General features: G+C 38.1%; 1 protein-coding gene and 1 non-coding gene across 11 annotated transcripts in view; one reads left to right on the forward strand and one right to left on the reverse strand.

Moving 5' to 3' along the window:
* The window catches only part of LOC128889645 (uncharacterized), a 99,374-nt gene that overhangs the window by 17,965 nt on the left and 58,914 nt on the right, over positions 1 to 22,495 (reverse strand). For all 10 annotated transcript variants that reach the window (XM_054147417.1, XM_054147422.1, XM_054147418.1 and 7 more), the window contains 5 exons: positions 15,616 to 15,788; positions 11,896 to 12,060; positions 6,708 to 7,597; positions 5,448 to 5,834; positions 1,336 to 1,516 (listed from right to left, as the gene is read on the reverse strand). In XM_054147417.1, coding sequence (XP_054003392.1) covers positions 1,336 to 1,516; positions 5,448 to 5,834; positions 6,708 to 7,597; positions 11,896 to 12,060; positions 15,616 to 15,788 — 1,796 coding nt within the window. The remainder of the gene's footprint in view (positions 1 to 1,335; positions 1,517 to 5,447; positions 5,835 to 6,707; positions 7,598 to 11,895; positions 12,061 to 15,615; positions 15,789 to 22,495) is intronic.
* Positions 1,062 to 1,133, forward strand: Trnae-cuc (transfer RNA glutamic acid (anticodon CUC)). Its single transcript has one exon. It is a non-coding gene; the product is annotated as a tRNA-Glu (tRNA).

Below are 22,495 nucleotides of genomic sequence, written 5' to 3' on the forward strand. Positions count from 1 at the left end.
AGCATTTAAATCACTATAAAACACAGTTAGCAAATCAATCAAAGTGTAAAAATCGCGAAATAACTTAAACTATCATATAAAAACCCCACAGCGGGCCATAAACACAAAGTGCTGATCAGAACAAATAATATAACCTATAAACCTAGGCAGAGCGCCACGTGGCGTGCCCAAGCCACGAGACAGAGCCTCAAATAAACAAAGGTCAAGTGGAGCAGAAGCAAGATCTGGAAAACTGGCAAACCAGAAGCACAAACCCATCACAAATGCAACAACACTCCAAAACGCAAATGAGGAGGAAAGCGCAGCCAAGCTAAAAGACCTTTGGAGAAGAGCTTTAGAAACAACGTCGACCCCAGGCATGGCAAATAAAATAGAAAACATAAACAACTTACTACCACCATTAAACTCCAAAAAAAAAAAAAAATTAAACCCACAACCAAATCTGGATCAATCGAAGAAAAGAAAACCACAGACAACAAAAATGATGGACTCAAACGAATCAAATGAAGACAATAATTTCCTAAACAAGGACCTCATGAAAACGATAAAAGCGCTCACAGATGAACTCCAAGTCATTAATAAGGGAAACGAAGAGTTAAAAAAAGCAAACCACCAGGGAAAACTTGCAACAACGGTCAACAAATCTGAAAATACAGACATATTAACCCAAAACCGATTCCAAGAAGAATCATACTGTAAATTATTTTAAATATTGTAAGTAGCTGTACATACTAGTCTTAAGAACTCCCCCCCCCCCCCCCCTCCTACGAAAAGACTGCGTCCAGTTTTTTACACATCTACTTATAAAGAAGAGAAGCCTAGCGATAGGCCATTAAGTTTCATTTTGTTTAGTTTATAAGTACTATCCTTTGTTTGTCGCGGATACCGTCTTTATATTGTATTCAAAATTTAGATATGCAATAAACAATTAAAAAAAAAAAAAATACCCGACTTTCACCCAGGAGTTTCGGGTTTGATTCCCGGTACCGGAAAATAATTTTTCTTTTCATTTTGAACTCTAATCAGAACTTTAGGTACTTATACGATCGTACATCTGTAAATCCGGTATGGTCTAGTGGCTAGGATACCTGGCTCTCACCCAGGAGGCTCGGGTTCGATTCCCGGTACCGGAAAATACTTTTTTTTCCTTTTTTTTTACTTAAAAAATTTAAATATGTACAGATATACACAATTTTTCAACCATTTCATTTTAAATGTACGTTTGTTTCTTCTAATTTTTCGTTCTAATTTTCGTTCTAACTTTTTACTACAGTATAAGATCGAGTCTTTCGAGATTGCTTTAATGATAATACTTACTAGAAAAAATTGGTTTACCTTTATTTGACCAACACATAGCGTCTTTGGCGGCTGATTTGCACGTACCACGAATTCAGGACCAACGCACTGCGCTTTGTTGAATGATCTCATGGGTCCACCCACAGTTCTATATAGACGGGACGGCGCTCTTTGAACCGCTTTCCCGCGCCGAGCTCTGGGTCCATTCTTGATCAGATTTCTGAAAGCATCGATAACAAATGTGCGTTGAAAGCCCCGTTTGCATAACAATACTCTCCAGGACAATAAGGATTTCTCATATATACTCCTTTCAATTTTAAATCCAACAGAGGTCGAGAATTCTTCGATCTCAAATACTTTAAACATTGTATCATTTGTAATCTTTTAGTATTACGTACTTTGGGTGTTTTAAAAAATTCCAAATGTCAATTTTTACACTTTCCACAGTTAGGATTACCATCTCTAGATTGTAGGAAAAGGGTATTCAAGGTACTTCTTCATCCCCTATTTCGTTAAACGTGGTACCCATGGTGGCACACAGTTTATGTCAAAGTTCCCTTCAACCGCCTTTAAAACATTCTTAACCTCTTCAATGCCGAACTATTTCATTTTAAATAATAAAAAATTCGAACTGATCGACCAATAACATTCATGAATCTTCTGAGAATGTGACAGCATTATTCAGAAATTAATTATGAATATCTATTCATCATTTTAATGTTCAATTTCATGTTATGAAAAACGAACGTGTTATGTATTTGCCAATCATTTTGAAGAAGTTCACTGACGTTCGTGTTACATGTACATACTATTGCATTGTTTTTATAATATTACTCACTCACTGCTTTCGCAATACATTTCTTCTTTATTATCGTGATTCCACCAACTGCAGTTCTGTTATTCTCACTGGACAGATTATTAGGTTACGTGGATCACCTGCTATCTTCGCAGTGCAAACTATTGCTATCGCTTATCAGTATCGTGCAAGCGTATCTTCAAACTTTTTTTAATTTCTCGCACATTCCACGACAGCATTTTCTCAGTTTGCAACAGTAGCAATACTAATTTAGCATACACTTAAAAAAAAGTGAAGATAAATGTTGTCTATTAAGTTATTTAAAATTTCACTTAGCTACTTGGAACAATAAGATGCATTTCTTCTGATTATAATTTACACTTACATTTAAAACAGGCAATCAATTTTTATGTCTGAAAACAATCTTGTAAAGTCATCATCTTCAAAGAAGAAATTAAGAACAGTACTGTACATGGAAAAAAGGAAAAACAAATATGTGGTTAAAAGATAAATAGACGAAGAAGCTACGTAGCAAAACCATACAATCCTACAATCCTCCCATAAAATACGAATAAAATAAATATTTAATCTCAGATAATTAATTTCAAATCATATTACACGATCCCCGCTAAACTGGCGTTAATTAGCTCTCACAATCAGTCTGGAGTCGACTACAAAATACGGCATAAAGAGAATGCTTTTTAAGGGCTTTTTCAGAAGCAATCATAGCCGAGCAATTTTCTTCTTTACTCCCTCCTTTCTTACGTCTGTCGTTCCTTATTCTTGCACCCTTTCCTTTCTTAATTTCCTCCTGGTACTCTCTTTTCCCAGCCTGTTCCCCTCTGCTCTATGAAACCCTCCTTTTTGCCTCATGCCATTTCCTTTTATCGTTCCACCCCCTTCCCACAATTTCTATTCTTTTTCGTTGTATTTTCTCGGCACGAAGTTCGCCGGTGAACTACGGTTACAGATAAAGGATCGTGCATTCTCCCTTACTCTTATTCTCTTTGTGACAGGCCAACATCGATCTTTACAATTTGTTGGCGGCGAGTTGATAACGGATGAAAGTGGCAAACTCGAAGACTCCCTGTGACTGGCGGAACGATAAGATGACGCATTACTGCGTTAGCCAGTTTCAATGGCTTATCCAAATAAGAAGTCGCCGAATAAGCGAATTATTGAACGGAATTTGTAGATTTCCGATACTTCCGGTAGATTAACTACGTAGAGACTGTTTTTCGTTGGAAAATTGAAGCAAGACGAAGTGGATGTTAGAGAGAAATATTGATTTTGTATTATCAGTTGATTCTCAGGTAATGTTACTAATAGCGTCCATTTATACGATATAAATAATAAGATTTCAAGGTCTAGTGAAAATTAAGCACTTTATTAAAATTATTTAAATAGTTATTTCCATAGTTTCAATACTATCAGAAAATATGGAACGATTCGTCGTTCTTTAATGCATCTCGTTTATTACTAAACAAAGAAGAATGATCATATAGAATTTCCAGTGCGAAAGTTGATTATCTTGGCACATCGTAATCCGTCTTCATTCATTAATATCTCCTGAAATAATTGCTTCGTAATCCTACCCAGGATATTCTATTAAGTTTCTGACGTTTTATCCAATACTGTAACCCTACTTTTTACTAAATTGTTTTTATGCAACTATGGATGAAGCTCTCTTATATTACTTAGTCGAAAGATATCAACCGTGCGGTTGATTACAATGATTTTGACGATTGGAATGAATCCGAAAATTTGAATAATTGCGGCGTACGTAACGATACTAACTCTTGCGATGATTACGATACTTATGTGCGTAATATGTATATAATTGGGTTCATTGCGATTATTGTGATAATTGTGACTATTCTGATATTACGTTTACGTTCAAGCTAAAAATGCACCATGTGCTTTCACTCGATCAAAAAAAAATCAATCTTTACAATAAATATAAGAATTAGTGAAACAATATACTCATGGCCTAATTAATTTATTTCTTCCACATACACATTTGTGAACCAATAGAGTACCACATTCTTTAACCAAAACGCTTAATGATAAATAATAATTCTGTCAACAAAGAACACCTCGCGACAAATATCCACATTAGTAATTCGTTTATCCCCTAGACGAAAACGTTCGAATAAGCTTGTCGATTATATAGAAGGGGAACGTCTCGCGGAGTGAAGCAAATCCAAAATCAATGAGCACTTGTCGTCGGTTTGGGGACGAGTGGGCGGTTTCTGTGCGACAAACGGCGCTATGTCCTGTCGCTCTTAAGCTCGGAAGTCTTACACTCTTCTCTTTGTGGCTCGCCAGTTCCGGGGGCTGCGACCCAGATCGCTTGAAAGCATATATTAACGCGGACGTATGACTTGGGGGACAAACTTAATAACGAGGACAGAGGGGGAGCGCGAGAGACTGCGCAAAAGACTGTTTTATCGTTGAGCGATGCTTTTCACTTTAATTCAACGTCGCGTCTTCGCCACGGGATTCATGAAATTCCAACCCCCGAAAGTAAGAACAAGAACGGCGGTTATAAATTCCTGGAGAGCGTCGGATCGACTCGGCATTGTCGCGTAGCTCTTGTTTCACGGTTGCTTTTGAACTTTGGACCCGCGGGAGAATGTGGCTGGTTAATCGAACAGTACGGCGGGGGTGGATACCCAGAGATCAAGCAGGGAAACCGGGGCTGAAAGTAACAGGAGTGGGTTCTAACAATGCCTGACAGTTTCCGAATTTATGAACACATGTGGGTGAGAATGGCGGAGATGAGGGATGAAAGTTATAAATTTTAGAATTAATTTTGTTCTGACTTAATTATTTTCCATCGTGCACGATGTAATATTCTATAATAATTACAATTGAAAGCTTTTGAGTAATTGTTGCTGTTAAGACTTTCAGATGCTTCGATCAATATTTCCGCTAATCTTCGTAGGAATGCGTTAATATATTTTACATAGAAAGTACAAGCTTTCAGGTGGCTTGTTTTCAAAATAATTAAAATTAGTTAATATGAGAATTTCTATGAATTAGATCAATGACGTTATCGTTAACATATGTACACGCGTATGTTAACAAATATTAATATACTTCAAAAAGGGTAAGATTTTTAAGATAAACATGTCGCAAAGTAAATGGGCAATATTGTTCATTTTTAAACAAATATTAGAACCCTTTGTGTTAGGGTTTAATTTGTCTATTAATATCATTAGTTTAGTAACTACGTAATCTGCTAACCTCACAGATATCGTAGATTTTTATCTGTCTCGAATAACTTTTTTTTAGTTGTGTCACTTCTGAAATAAACGAGAAACACGACAAACAAGTGGCAAGATTGTCTTACCTGGGCGGTTTCGCTGGTGGTTCCAATCTGCTGCTCTCCGCCTCGGGGAACGGTGCCTTCTTCAATGTGGTGATTATTCGCGGTGGCTTCGGCGGCCCTTGAACACTCCTGACTCTTATGGAAGACACTGGATTTTGTTGCTGATCTATCTGTTCCTCGTTCCTCCTAATGGGCAGACATCTGTGATCGGTCGTCGCGAAAGTTTGCTCCGGAGACCGCTTGAAATCCTCCTCTTGCTGATCCCTGCTGGGCAGCTGAGGATTTGAGCATTGCCTCTGCAACGCAGGATTCGGTCGTCCCGCTGACTTTCCGTAAACCTCGTCTCGTACACGGTCTGCTGACGACGTCGCTATGTCTGGATGAGAGTAACCTGCTGCGGACGGTCGCCTGGAACGAATTATTTTTATTTCAATTATATTCTATCCTTCAACTTTTGGAAAGTTATGAAAGTGTTTGCTTTAAAAATAAATAGGAAAAGTATTGTAAGAGTCGTAGATAAATGCGAATATAAGCCGCCGAGTAATCTTCAACAATATTCTTTTTATTAGAGACGCTCTGCTCGCATTGAACGCTGGCAAAGAAGTGACTTTCCCGGCCTGGAAAAGTCTCTACGCTGTCTTCTGAATGAAGGCTCTTCAAGCCGGCACTTACTTGACAGTCATGAGACATCAGCGTTACGGACGGCTAAGTTTGAACGTTGTTAAACTTATATATAAATTCAAATAAATACTGTAGAATGCACAAATACAGATGTAGCTTTCATCTAACGGTGTATAGAATTAATAAGAAAGAATAGCCAAAAAATAATCGTCAGTAATGTTACAATTTTTATGCGACTGGAGTTAATCAATTTTTAGAATGAGGGTACGATATTAGATAAACGTACGCTCGTTAGATGTTGCTCATTTATAAATATGTAAAATTTTCTTAAAACAATTAACAAAAATATACTTGCACAACCATATAGTCAAATTTTTCTTGATTAAGCTTCAAACCTTTCGACTCGACAGGGTCGAAAGTGTCACATTAAAAATCTCAGAAACGTCTACTGAGATTACATTTATCTTCCACTTCAGTTCTACAATTTCCCTTGAATCCTAAATTCCAAATTAACATTCTACATGCTACCGACACGTGTCCTCCTCCCCAAACAACTGTAATAACAGGCAAACGGGGACACCTTGATTGAAGGGCCGAGCAAACACTTTCCAGGGTGAATCACAAGGATCATTAAGGAAAACGTAAAAATGTTTAATATACCTCGCTATCGTCGTGCCTGTGTAAACATCCTCGTTACAATGAACGACAGGTGGCTTCACGGAGAGCCCGTTTACCCTGACGTCTTGCGAGCTCAGGAACGGTTTAACAGGCAACGCGTAAATAGGGTCACTGTACACGTTCCCACCGGGATTGTTTTCGCCGAGGACGGTTGGAAGATTGCCGTTACTCCTGGTGTGCTGCAATCTCGTGTAGATCGGCTGGGAGTACGTTCTGGAATGGTGGTGTCGCCGTTGATGATGGATGGCTGGTCCGACTGTGCGGCTGGTCGCTTGAACGTTCAGCTGTGATTGGAACTGCGACCTTCGGTCCTCCAGGTTGACATCTTGGCGTCGATTCTGTTGCTGACCGCAGAGACTCGGAAGATTCGGGTGCGAGTGAGAGTTGTGCGACTGGAGCTTGAACAGAGCACCTTTTCCAGGATGATGGTGAGGGAAGTGATGGACTTTGGGTATCTGGTGCTGCTGGGGGAGATCTTGAAGCTGTTGGCGATGCTGGTAGAGGTGGACTTGACTGGGAGATCGCTGCACGCGATCCTGTTGGCTCTGGCGTGGAGGAGGATTGAATTGATTGGCGGAGTGATACGGTCGATCCTGATGCTGGTGACGACCCGTCGGTTGATTGTGCACCTGTTGAAGAGGATCGTGTTGCTGAGGAGGTGGCTGATGGTGGTGAGGATAGTTGCTCTGGCGACGATTCTGCTCCAGTCTGTCTGACGGATTTCGTAGAGACGGGGGAGGATTCAAATGCTGATAGATCATGCGTTTCCGGGCGGCGTACTGGGGCGATTTCACCACCTCTCGGTACATGTCCATCACTATGTGGGTGAATGGCTTTGATTGCAAGCGAGTGCGACAATATTCGGATATCACCTGAAACAGATATAATGTGTGTTTGTTACGGTTTCGTGTAAGATTCTCAAAATAATTCAAAGGAGGATAACGTTATTTTTTCTTCAAGAATTACGAAATTGAAAATACATTATTTATTTTAGAACGTTAGTTTCACCCTTTCCTTTCCACTTGGTTGCTACTAGGTTTGACGCAGCAAATAAAACGGAAATAATGTTTGTTCAGATTACTAAACTAATGATTTTCAAATCTCAAATTAGGGATCTCAATAAAATATTACCATTCTCGAGAAATGAAATATCCAACACTTGATTTCGATTTTAAAATAAAGAAAAACATTGGTAAAATTAATATACAACCATGGAATAGATGGCAGAATTCGTAGAAGGACATTCAAAGTGTTATAGCACGTTATCAACGGGTGGAAATGAGGGGATGGTAACGAGGACAGAAATTCCCAACTGGAACGAAACTATCGAGGACGGGTGTTTTAATAGATTTAGAAGTTCCCAGAAACGATACCGTTGCGAGTCCCCCGCGGGCTTAATGAGATTGCGCACGTGTGTTTATCATGTTACTCGTACAGGTCTGATTATCCGATTTCGAAATTGCCGCCACCCTCCTGGAGACAAACTATTAGTTTCAGTTTCAGGGAACAATAGCCCCAGCACAAATTCCGCAGACGCTGTGAACTATGATATCAACCGAGAGCCGGGACGCAGGTCCAACCAATTATCGTTTCATTGTGCTATTATTATATTACTATCCCGTAATGGTAACAGCGAACTCTTGGACACGTAGCTGTCTTTGGAAAACGGGTGTAGAGAAGACAGAGCCAAGAACTTCAAAGAAACATACATGTGTTTCAAAAATTTCCACCCTTACGAAATAATTCTGTATACCCACTAACAAACTTTGCTAAACATGCAGTATTCCCTTACATTGGACATCAGACTAGCTTTCTCATGTAATTTCAATAAGAAACATTAAGGAGACATGCATACATGTGTTTCAAAGATTTCCACCCTTACAAAATAATTCTGTATAGCCACTAACAAAATTTGGTAAACATGCAGTGTTCCCTTACATTGTACATTAGAGTAGCTTTTTCATGTAATTTCAATGAGAAACTTCAAGGGGACATGTATATTCCATAAATGTCTACCCTAACAAACTTATTCTATAGAAACAAATTCCGCTAAAAATATAATATCCCTTCACAGTGGACGTCAGGGTCCAAAAGAAATAAATCTCCCTAAAAATGTTTCACTTTGCATAATTCCCTACACCAAACCCACGTCATCTACAAAATAGCGCCAATAATAAGACCCCCGACCCGACTTTACACCACCTATCATCTAGATAGCAAAGAGGACCTGATCACTCGTCGACAAACGCAAAATCGATACCGTTAATTTCACGCCGACGTCCGCGAAAAGACGTCGCAGTTCCGACGCCGCCGTCGGGAGTGTACTCTACGTCTTATCTCGAGGGGCACTTTCCTTTAGGTTTCATCTGTGTACCAGTCATCGACGGAGTGGCGATCTCCGGGTCTAGAGTAATTTATCGCAGGTCGAGGATTCCTCGGAGAATTCGGCGGCGGTGGAATAAGTTCGCTTGTCGAAGAACGCCCTCGACCCCGATTTCATCAATTTCGCGGCCCATTCAGGTGCAACCGATGAATAACGAGCGGCCGAACGAATGGCTTTATTAAAGTGGACGGTTCCCGGGAAGATGGCGCCGATTCTTATGCACGTTCGTCGCTGGATCTTCGCTGATGCTCACGGAGATCGCGATTAGCTTTGATTTAAGGGAGTATTCTAATCCGAAGCGTCAATTTTCAGTGCTTCTGCGGGATCTTTTTTTTTTTTTAATCAATAAGGAATTTTTATAACGGTTCTTGTACGCATATTTATTCACATTTTAAGAACATATACGATTTGTTGCGGGTAAACGTAATCAAACTTGAATGAAGTACAAGCGTGAGGTGCAGTCTCTTCTGAAAAAAAGTATATTCATGGTTGCCACGATTTCAGGTGTACTGCTTATCTGAAATGAACAGTTATGAGACACGACTTTCTTATTTAACATTGCTAGGATGTATTACATTAAAAGATAAACTCTGTTTAGTATAATAAACAATATTTTTAATATAAGAGCAATAATCAAAGAGAGTCGAAACGCGCAATTGAAATTCTTTGGAAGAAATTGCTGCCAGGAAATTTGGGAAAAATCGTTCGAGTGTAACGCCCTCTTCCCGTTCGAAAACGTGCTCCATTAAATCATCGTACGAAGTATTAGATTGCGTAATTACATCGCTGACGTCAGTACGGTCGTCACGCGTTACCGATACAAATTTAATTATTGTCGTACCAGCGAAGGTCAGAACGATCCGTCGAGAATAGAGGCGAGTATGACGAACTTCGCGCGATCGTAGAGAGCACTTGAACGCTTGCAGGGGCGGACATAGAAGCTCGCTTTAATCGTATTATCCGTAGCGCGAATGGAACGGAGAAAGAGAACGGTGAGAGTCGAATGATTCCGGGTAATTCCTGACCTAGCCCTTCGGGCACGACGTCGATAGATAAATCCAGAAACGAATGCCTAGGGTCACCTTGCCGACAGCTGATTGCCATTCGGTTGCTGATCATTTTTTAAACATTCAATGAAATGTCTAACGTCACGCGACGATTTTTTAATTAGAGGAATAGTATATACAGTCAGTCCCATAAATATTCGTACCCTCTATGTCTAATATCTGTCGATCGCGAACATTGAATGAACATGATTTAAGATGCTTAATTAGTATTGCAGAAAGAAATAGAAGAGACGCTAAAAAAGAAAAAAAAAACCCTAAAAGCAGTCCACGAGTAGAATTGAAAATATCGAAGGCAAAACAATTTTTAATTCCAAGCAAGCATTTTTTTTCTTCGCGTAGAAAATTGCAATCGTTTCAAAAATTCCGCGTTGTTCATTGCATTATGCAAACGGAACGGATTACCCGAATGCTAGAGAGTGATTCCATTCGCCTGAACGGATAATGAGAAGTTCGGCTTGGACTTCGGCACACGACGAAAAATTTCAATAACATGAGGACACTGCATTTTATGGCCAGGAAATTGCATTATTATTCTCCCGTGCGGGTGGCCCGTTGTTCCCCCGTTGTTTGAATAACGCGCATGCATCCGATTCAACTCCGATGCAGCTGCTTCTTCAGGCGCGCTCGTGATTCAAGATAGCTTGGCGTTCGTTGTTCTTGGCCGTTACACGGAAATTAGTTTTCGGCTTCGCAAGAACTGTTCGACCGCCAAATTAGTGAGCAGTGTAATTGCGAATGATTTAGAACGCGCCGCAAAACGTAACGCTGTTTAGATTGGAAGCGTATTTCCAAAGGACGACATTGAACAATCAATCTTTATCTTAATTTTCTTCAATTTCTCCTCCACTTTTAGAATATAAATTAATATATACACAGGTACATGTAGGTGTCTGCATTGTTAGCTTTTGTCCAGTAAATAAAAGAACCACCAGACCTGCTATCTTTGCCTATTTTTTCACCCGATATAAATGAAATTTACACCGACAGAGCGTACCTACTAAAAACCACAGTCGTGTTTCGTTGCAACAAATGTGAAAAACATCTGAGATACACGGGTTGCGGCGGAAGAAATATTTTATCCTCTCCTTCCGCCTGGAGTGGTTATTTTTATCTCAAGGTGTCAAGCGAAGGAAGGACAGAGAGCAGCTACCCGATCTTTAATCGTAAGTTCAACTTCAACACCCCCAACAGATACTAATCTCTTCCTTTATTTAAATTAAACTTCTTTTCAGAAGGTAACCCCATAATTTTGTTCTAATTTTATTCGCAACTTAATATCTGGCGATGCAATGACAACGATATAGGGCATTTTATGGTGGTTCGAAAAATTGGATTTTTGTATTAAACATTAACTAATAAAATACAATTTTTAGTCACAATTTTGTCGTTAGCAATATCAATTGAATTATTAGATATATCTTCTGCCCATGTAAGTATTCGGTATACTATATTTAATTGATAGAATATTATATTGGTTCGCAATCAACGAGCAGCAACCAAACAAGCAACTCTACATTTTTCAGCATTCCACGCAGAGAATAATATCATAGAAGGATGAATATATTATCGCAACGATAATATTTGCCCTACGTAAAACATTGTAGGAAAATGCTTCTCAGAGTAATTGAATTCAGGATTCTAGAAGTCTATATCCAGACGCGAGTGTGGTAGGAGAAAAGAAAATAGCAGAAACCAATTTCCACTGAATTTGCAAACTTACGTCTAGGAGATTCATCAAGGAAGCTCGCCTTCGAGGATCGGGCTCCGTCATGGCAGCTAAAACGGACTGGAGCGCCGACGAGGGTGAAACGGAAACCGTTCCCATCAGAGCTGCGACTCTCGGTGTTGTGTCCAATAATGCCCTTCCCAGCGAGTACATCCACATCTGAAAGCAGCGAGATTTCGCATGAAGATGATAAATCGCTATGATTCGTAATAAACGTGGATAATGTCTACGGTGAAAAACTAGTTTGCCTAGAAACGTACCGAAAATTCAAACTAATATCGATCGGTTACGTGTAATTTTATTCATTTTGTTTTATTTTTATTTTATTTTTCATTTTATTTTTACAAACCTATGACGTTCGCGTGTTAAACAAGGCGTTCTATATTTGGAAAATATTTTGGGTACGATTTAGCACTTGACATGCATACGTATCGATATTGTATGAACGGGGAAAATAAAGTTCTCCTCTTAAAGGTAAATTAAGAATAATACCTGAAAGAATTTATTATTTTGAGGACCTCACGCCTTTTTAACAAACACAAACCGTAAAAATAATTCGATGAACAAGAGTCGATCGTGAATCGTATGTGCTGAGCACAGTGACGCACGTACGAGCACATTGTGCTCGTCTTCGTATCTCTAAACGTACTGCTCGCTAGCCGCTTTTCACGTGGTATCGGTCCACGGTCTAGTGCCCTTGTTCCCAGGTAAATTCAATCTTCTTCAGTCAGAAGAAGAAGTGAAGCGACGAATTAATTAATGAGCAATTCGTTTAATGGTAAAGAGATTACTAGCGGATCCCGTTGATATCGCGAGGCAAGTATCGGACCGAATGGAACAGGTGTCGGGGGAAACGGGACTAAAAGTTACATAGCAATTGTGTTCATGATATTCTCGTGCAGTGTTTGCACGGATCATTGTCTGCAATCCTCTCTTCTGTCTTTTTTCGTCCCGTCGAAATAGCTTTCGAGCACGTATAACGAAAGTTTCAATTTCCTGCGTAGTGTGTGCTTGGCGTAACAGAATTAGTTTTCTTATGCGCGCTTTTTGTTCTTCATTTGCTTCGGGACGAAATTGAAAGCAGCGCTGTACTTTACGTATATAACTCGTATGCTCGTAGCGGGCGCCGAGAATTCCATTTTTCTTGTCGGAACTGGATTACGGATTTATTATTGTTGTCAGTTACGTAAGTCTTCATTTAATGCACGTACCATGTTTATTTGATATACATAGTACAAACGAACATAGTAAGCGTCCGAGTTGTCATAAGGATGTTTATATTTACAACGGAATATTGGTAATTTAGTTAATAATTAAGTTGTTAATTCGTCTAATTATTGTCATGGAAATATTAATACTTTTTATGACGAATGCTTGTGTTGAAATAAATTCACAAACAATGGTTTTTCAGGTAAGAGTCAAGAACGCGTGAAATAAAGGCACAGTTCAGAAACGGTATTTCACAGACAAGGTTACCTGGCGAATTCAAGGTCTTATTAGCGTGCCAGGATCACCGTGTAAGTCACCTGGACTACCTGCTACGGGTCTAGTCCCTATCCAAAACATCGTCCAGGTATTGGACGCAACCCTTTCCAGATTATTCGTACAGAGCAGGTAGAAACTATCGCCACTGACTAAACTACTTAAAAATACTGATGATTATTATTGATTATAAATATATCGTTTGATTCTAAATTGTGGATTTTCACTGCCTCAGAGGTGGATAACATTTACAGATAAATTTTAAATGGTATGACGTATAGAATGAAATATTGCACAATGAACAAATGAAAATTTAACTGTTCAATTAAATAAACGTCACGATTAAATTTCTATACGTTCACTCGCGATACGCAATCAAATTTTGCGCGTCATTGGATGCAGTTGTGCGCGAAAACAATTGGTAATCAAGGTTGAAACATTCCGCACAGAAAGATGGAGAAATTCGGAGTAAAGAGACGAAAGCGTAAGATCGTTCGAAGGTTATTTATTACGCGAGTCGTTTGTTCTCCCTTTAATCTGGAGGAGATAAATACTGGCTAGCTGAAACAACGGACTTCTGGTCGACTGCGAACAGGAAGGAGAAGAGCAGTGAAGCAGAGGAACGGTATTCCTGCTCCTCAGCAGCGAAGTGCATCCATACAGTCAGCAAATATAGATATTAACACTTTGGAAATTATAAGTTACGCTTACGAACTCCAATTCGTGAAACTACTTCGCTAGGAGTTGTGTAATTTCACTAATACGCTTTGGAAGCGAAGTGTGGAATAATAACAATTTTCAATTCTTTGTTACTATCTTGGGAAATATTGTAGATTTTAGATTTAAGTTTGAAACAAACTACACGTTTGTATAAATATTCGTCGTATAATTTAGGTATTCGTTTAATAAATTTCATTTATTTCAATGTAACATAAAACGAAATATAAATAAAAAAAAATAAACGAATATCCAGTCCATTCATGAACTGAAACGTCAAATGTATAAAGTTACATTTTATCATTTCAATTTTGATCTTTATATATACTGCGCTTTCTGTGGGGAAACAAAGAACAGCTCAACAAAATTTCATCTGAATCACATAAAAATAATAAAAGGTATATGTAAATTACACTAATTTTGAATTTTGTATCATTAATAAAATATATAGGTAGCACAGTATTAGTCGAAACGAAAGTAAATCTCTTTCCACGTTTAATTTTCTGGATCACGATTTCAATTCAGTGTTATTCTCAGTTGATATTTAACTCGAATGAACTTTCATCGAGGAAAGCTCGAATTACCAGTTTCCACCAATTGCATCGGACAATCGAAAATAAATATTTCACGCGAACGGCGCAGGATTAAAGTCCCGCGATATCGCGAATGCGGGCGGGGGGAAAAAATGGACCGCTAATTTCCCGATAAACAATTTGTTTGCCAATTTGTTCGACGTCCGGCGACGCCTGAGCGTTTCGTGCCAGCTATTCCGTACTAAATTGTCGCATTGTATTAAACGTCATTATATATCGACCGTAATTAATTATCGGGTCGCGCGAGATACGCTGGCGGCGTTAATTTCGCCTGCAACGACGCTATTCAGGAAAAATGTCTACCCTTTGGAGAAAGAAGAAAAAAATGCACTGTAATTTAGGAACGTTCATTCAGGGCCAGTCTTTCGTGTGAAATTCGTTTTATTTATGTTGGTAGTGTCTCCTGATAAGATTTGAGCGATGAATTTCATAGCTGTTTGAGAATATTATACATACAAAAAATTATAAATCTGTTTGTACGAGGTTTCCCTAATGCTTCTAGTATTTTTGAGCAACGAGGATGAAACTTTGTTTAGATGTTCTTTATATTCTGATTGAAAGTATAAATTACTTGATTCCGGAATATGGTAGCTATAATAATTGTTAAATAATATTAGGATCTTTATTAATCAGGGTGGACAGCAAAGAAACTTCTCGAAAGGCAATAGAATTTTTACTAGTGTAAATAAAAAAAGAATTGCGGTAATGTTTCATCAAACATCAATTCTTCGTTATGTTTGTCAGGATAATGTATTAGTAATACCTGTAGTTTTTTTTTTATCTACGAATTGATAATTGTTTTAGTATTAAATATCACCGAATAATCAGCCCTGAAGCTCTCGATATTCATAACTAACGAACTGTTCGACGAGTTACTTGACTTTTAAGGAAGCGAAGGCAATATAAAAATAGCATCACCTACCTTTTCTGAATCTGTGTCCGAATATATGCGACCTGGTCGATATTCTGGTGGGAGATAAGCCCGAGCAGTTTCGGGTGGTGCAAGTTGCAACAAAACCCTACCACGTGGTGTCAGCTCCAACGTGTGAAGAGTCACCACTGGTCCAGCCCTCGATCCACCCACCACACCACCGTCTGAAACAGATTTTAATGAGCCATTAGCATCCCCGAATGTTTCTATTGTAATTTGTCCGCTTGATCTGTGACTTCTCATTGTCAGTCACAAACACTTACGCCTGCTGTTGGATGCCAGGCCTTTCAACTTATCAATTATCGTTATTTAAACTCGGTCATTGTAAACACTGTTTCTGACAATTATTAAAAATATGCAAAACATTTATAATTGTTCAGTACCGTGTGCGTAGAAAAATAGAACCTTTTAGAAAAACTTTGAAAATTTAAAACTTAATTACACCATTTCGGAAAATCTTTTAGTTCATTTGTTTATTTCCAAAAGTAGTGCTTATCGACTCAACTTGTACACTCCATACCACCTGAAAATCAAATGTGTAGTTTGCTTGCTTTTTACAAAACAAATACAAACGTTGCTTCTTCCTACATCTTCAAAGAATTTGCTCAAACAAGCTCGAAGGCGCAGAAGCAGGCGCAGGTGCAACTGCTCCACCAGCCGCTGAAGAGGGATTCCCTTGCAAATTACCAAGTTTATTTATCGCGGCGGCGGGGACCACCGACATCCTAAATCATTTATTATCGTTTGTAGCGCGCGAACCACTTAACCGTAACCTTCTCGAGCGTCGTTTCGTCGGGCAAGGAGAAACATCGATAGAATCGAATCAGCTTCCCTAAGAAAGTGGATAGAAGTTGACGAAGACTCGATGAAAAATCGTGGAAGCGCCAAGAGAGGAGACACTTCGGTTGCCTTCGTTTTCAGCAATTTTCTCCCCCATCGTCGGTGCCATAATCGTGTTCCTTCGATTTGCTGGCTCCATTTCCGTCATCTCGGATCCAATTTAATCGCGTCATGCCTGTGTAACCGACTTCGACCGTGAAAGATCCGAGAATACGTTTAAACTCGCGTTGCATCGACACCAGGTTTACGGAGCACTGCCATTTTTTACCCATTCCAAAGTTTACGACGATCTGTTTACATTTCTTGCCAACCGCTTATTCTAACTTTTAAATTTATATACAAAGAGGCACGAATATTATGGATGAAAATATACAAGGTTCCATTTAAAGAAATTAATTTGTTTGTTAAATCTTTCCTATTATTTCACTTGTGACCAAATTATTTACTGTATATAATTTGTGTTTTTGGACGAAATAAGTTTTGTTGAAACATTTTTTGGTAGCTTCATCCCTTTGTGATCGCACTTCTGAAGGACTCGTCAGTACCAATTTCCGGAACACACGCATCGGTCGACAGACGTCTGGCAAGAAGTGTCAGCTGTCCTTTAACGTCGTCGCTGTACATCCAGTATAATTCGCCATTCGGGCGTTAATTCCGCGCGTGTCACGGACATTAACAGGCTAACGATCGCTGGGGCGTTTTGACACAGGAAATGTTCTCCCTTCAGTTATGGCCTAGTAATTCAGGTATTCGTCCTGACCGAGGAATACTTTGCATCCGTCGGAATTCCAAGGAAATTGATGCGAGCCACGGGATGAAATAGCTCCGAGGAACGAGTTTCTGCCTGCAACTTGCAAGTTCGCCGAATTCACGACACTTACGGAAGCTCTCTGTACCCTGGGGAAAAAAGTTTTTCGTTGATTCGGTTTACATTGTCTTCGATTTCATCCCTTCAGGATCCAGTTGCGAATAGTAGTTGCCGATTGGATCCATTGTTGGTGTCTTTGGCGAAGTTTAATGCGAATTGTTTTTCGTTTGACGAGGAATCGATTTGTTAGACTTTCTGGTATCGCATTTGATCGACTACTGTTCTGCGTTAAATATTTTCATTGTTTGTGTCAGTGGAATGTGCTACGAACCTTGGAAAAAGTGGTTTGTCGATGCAACGTTCTGTTAATTTTAAAAAAACACTGCAATACAGAAAATTGTAATTAGCAGCCAGTCACAGGAAATATTCGATGTTTTTGATAATATTTTGTTGATGTTTAAACAGAATCAGAGTCCCATATTTACGAACGGTTCTCATTTGGCTGTTGCGTAACATGTGCATTCGCATGATAAAAAAAAATAAATTCATATCGATAACCAATCTGTACATGCAAAGCATTCAGCGAGTAAAATGCTAATGAAACGATCATCATTATTCACTTGATTTATCGCATAGAGTGGAAAATCCATTTAAATCTTGATATATTTGCTGTCAAAGCTTACGAGTAATATATATATATATGTATATAATCTCTCAGATTTAATATCAAGTTGCAGAATATTGGCGAATCGTACCAAAATTGCTAAAGCACTATACAATTGTTACGTGGGCGTATTTGTGAGATTTCAATAAGCTTGAAGATCTTAAAAGTCTTAAGAGTCTTGAAAGCTTGAAATCCTCTAAAAGTATTTAAATTTCTAACCACGCTCTTTCTCTTGTTATTATGATTTACGTTTACTTGTGTAATAAAACAAGAATTTTATTTAAAAATAATAAATATGCAATGAATGCAGATGTGGTAAGAAAATTAAAACTCGACGAGACGTTCAAGAAAAATGCCTATAGGGACAAGTTTATGAGATCTCCGTCTCTTTCGCTCGAACGCCTTCACTGACCTACCCGAAGCTTGTCACCTATGTAGAAGCAAGTATAAAAGTGGGTCACGGTTTCTCCAGAAATTTCGGTCGTAATTCAGCATACATATTAAACGCTACACTTCGAGGTCTCGTATTTCAGGAACCGATTGAGGCATCAGCTTGAAAGAAAATCTGTTTTCAATAGCACGCTTTCCACCGTTTCATCGACAAACAAGTTCAACGGTTTCATATTTCATCCAGTTCTACCTATTAAATGCTTTTCTGTCTGAAATATAAATGCAAAATAAAATTTTATACCGAATAAATTATGTTCAATTTGTCCTTTTCTTGTATATAGAATAGCGATGGTAACCAATCATGATTTCTTATGTATATTTATTTAAGTAAACTGCTCTCAAGGGAAATATGTGCAAAGATAGAGAGCCGCAACAAGTAATAATCCTTAATAGAGTAGTCGAGCCTTTCCTATTCCAAAATTATTTTATACACGATTCTTCCACATGATTTAGTCATTTTATTTCTAAACATTCGTCAAATACAAAGGCACGTGGAATGACCTAATTCTAATCTTGTAATGCTTATCTACTCGTACGAAACTAGGATGACCTCCATTATTCACGACTATATCTGTATGATATGCTAATTGTAAGTGCTACTGTACTTGAATAAGTCATTTCTGGTGTGATTTGGAAACTCGTCTTTATTTTTCTTAACAATCGTTACCATTTACAGAAACTATTTTAAGAAAATAGAGATAATATAATTGATACAAAAATATATATAATTGCTAAGCTAGAAATATTGAACATTAAAGTAATTGAATATTCCGTTTCAATAATAACGTACAGCTTGAAAATTGAACAGGAAAATTACAGATTACTAGGAGTTGATTAACACAGTATTAAGTTAATCAGACTGAATGCAGAAGCCGAAATGTAATTAAATTCACGCAAAAACCGAGTATATTAGTTCCTCTGCGCCGGCTGCAAGCAGAAACTAATTGCATAGTAATGTGATGCGAGTGATGCGTCGGAATGCGTTACGACAGCTGCGAAATGTCCTAAAATCGCGAAGGGAGATATCTAGTTGAAGAACAATAATCCGAGGTAAATGTTTCAAGTCTATTCTTCATGAAAAATTAATAAATAAATAATAAATAAATCTCACGATCGTAGAAACAACGAACCTTCGACCGAGAGGCGGCAACGTCAAGATCCTTTTCGAAAGGGTGGAAAGAGCAGAGAAAGATGAGGACGTATCTCTGTGTTGTACGTGGAAGCATCGACGTTGATGGATAGTCTCCTAGAGCTTTCCGTTCCCTGTCCATCCTATTAAATGCTATCTACTCTACTGACCATTCGAAACCTCGCCCGGTTTTCTCCCATTTCGACCCACCCCCTAAGGTATAGCATATTTACTGCTCACCGTGGACCCATTGTTCCTCACGGCCAATTTGGCATTCTAGTTGGCTGGCGTGCACTTACAGCCGACTGAAGGGTGAATAATAAAGGCGTGTTTACGAGGGAAAGGATTTCTTCAAGAAATAGCTATTGTTTGAAAGCACCAGTGACGACATCTGCGTTTAATTGGAAGGTAAACCCAAACGCCATTCGGAACGAACCTTGGAAGGCTTTCACGATCCTGTACGATGATTGAATATTGTGAATTTATGATACAGTAAAATTGTGAATATCAAAATATCACGAATATTGTGAACATTGTGAATTTTGTGAAATTCGCGAGTTGATTGTTTCATTCTTCTATGATTAATTGGAAGTCTTCGTAAAATAAAAACATTTTCTCAAAATTATAAGGAGATACTTAGGTACATTTAAATTATCTAATATATCTCTTCGTCTAGAATAATTGTAAATTAAATTAGTAGGATCTTTTGTTATCATAATATTATTATTCAGATACGTTTCTCATTCAATATTACATTAGTTCCTTGTATAACGCTTTCTCCTATCGTTGCAGTAGAACCTTGATAAAAAATATATTAATTTTTGTCTACGTGTTTGTTTTGCTGATGCATTACGTTTTTAACGATATCATTTATATATAAGTGTGAGGGAATATGGGAAATACTCTTTTTTACCGCGACCTAATGTAGGTAATCATTTAATTTAAATTCCTGTAGACAGCTAAACAGCAGGAGCATTGAAGCACATCGTAATCCCACTTCGCCATTTGAATTGCGAAATACTTTTTACGATTTGTATGTTAATGCTAACGTACTTGCGCGTTCTTCGCATTTTCAATAGCAAACGTGAAAATACTTATTCCACGTTTAATAGTAATATGTCTCTGTCGTTCGCGATAGAGATGGTGGAAAAAATCATACAAATGAAAAATTATTATGCACTAAACAGGAATAACAGAAACGATAATTATTATTTGCAAATGTGCAGAACCATTTTTACCATTTGCACCGTTATTACCAATTTTATTATTTTCGCCCATATTTTGTCTAAATACAGTTTGTTTCGTAAAAACTACATTTCATATGACCCTGCTTAATTTCTATAATACTTGAAATTAAGAATATGTTTGCACCACAAGTACCTAGCATTTACATATCGTTGTAAGCGGAAGAGTGACTGGATTCATAACTTTGGAAGAGAAAGCAAAGCGATCAAATGGTGGAAAAATTGTTGCGCGTTGCCAGACGATTTGCCGAGAAATATATAACGCCATCGGCTGTATAAATGGTATTAAGCTATTCCTGATACTGACACGACCCTTTCCATTCTCGATAAAGCGAAGAAAAATTTGCCATGGCTGGTGCTTATTCCCGGGCTACTCGGGCGTCGAGCCAACCGGGATGTCATTAGCATAATCGACCAAAACTTTGTAATCTCTCTTTCAACAGTTTATTTGATAACATGGAAAAACAGGTCTATATCGCACAGGTTATATAATTCTGTTTACCTTGACCAACAAATATTTTTCTTTCTAGTACGTGACCAAAAAATTAAAAATAAACAGAAAAATTCATAATATTCTTATCGAGTTAATTTTTATTTCTACTTTAGGGTAGAATTAGAGTTTAAGGATTATCGAAGAACCACGAATTAAAAATAAAAATACCAAAAAAACCAAAAATTAAAAATAAACAGAAAAATTCATAATATTCTTATCGAGTTAATTTTTATTTCTACTTTAGGGTAGAATTAGAGTTTAAGGATTATCGAAGAACCACGAACGAAGGACGTACGCCGCGGATGAATTTCAATAAGTAAAAGTGTAAGTTTCAGCTTCCAAGTGGTTGGAATTTCATCTTGTGAGGGTGAATCTGAAAATACCTGGAATTCCTCAGTGGCTATAATTTGCATAACTTTCGGTTGCAACAGACGTACAGGTTTACAAATGGAGATAATGTATATTAATCACGGAACAACATCAAAGAACAGAGCATTCATGATTTCAAAAATGAGTGCTTTGTTTATTGTTTCTCGCGTGTCTAGTTAAAATATATCGCAAATAACGTGATAAAAATTGTTAAAAAAAATACGAAAATTTAAGTAACGTAGTACAATTTTCATGAGGTAACATTTAGAAATGGATTTATTACATAAGATAAACGGTATATTTAAAAAATGATACAAGACAAATATATACTATACATACTAAATACCTTGAGTTATAGAGATATTTAAATTATAAACATTTTTCTATACTAAAATTTCTCTCCTCGAATCGTGTAACGTCCCGTCTAAGGTTCGCATCTTCTCTAACGACCACTTTCCCACTTTGTAAAACACTGGTTAAAGAAAATTACAATTTGGTAAAAATCAGACCAGACTGCTTTCTTATTTAAATGAAAATTGAAATTAGATTACTATTTCAAGTCTCCGAGATAGCATTTCACGGATCGCCGGTAAAGTCGCCTCTGAAATGAGTCTGTTTCCCGTAAAAGCACTGAAACAGTTTCTCACTGATTCGAACAGCGCAACTTTCTTGTAATGGGAATCTCGTGTTGCGACTGTGGAATTGTAGTACTAGCGCGCGAACAGGATATATACATGTGAAAGAATTACCATGTAATGGCGCACTCGGCGAACCATTCGGGAAAAGACAGACGTGTTGGTCAACCGCAGCGGGAGAATATAAAAAAAAAGAAAAAAAAAGAAAAATCAATGAATTGGAAATCCATGAAAGCAAC

This window comes from Hylaeus anthracinus, unplaced genomic scaffold (genome assembly GCF_026225885.1).
Source record: "Hylaeus anthracinus isolate JK02 unplaced genomic scaffold, UHH_iyHylAnth1.0_haploid 11997, whole genome shotgun sequence".
Lineage (NCBI taxonomy): Eukaryota > Metazoa > Arthropoda > Insecta > Hymenoptera > Colletidae > Hylaeus > Hylaeus anthracinus.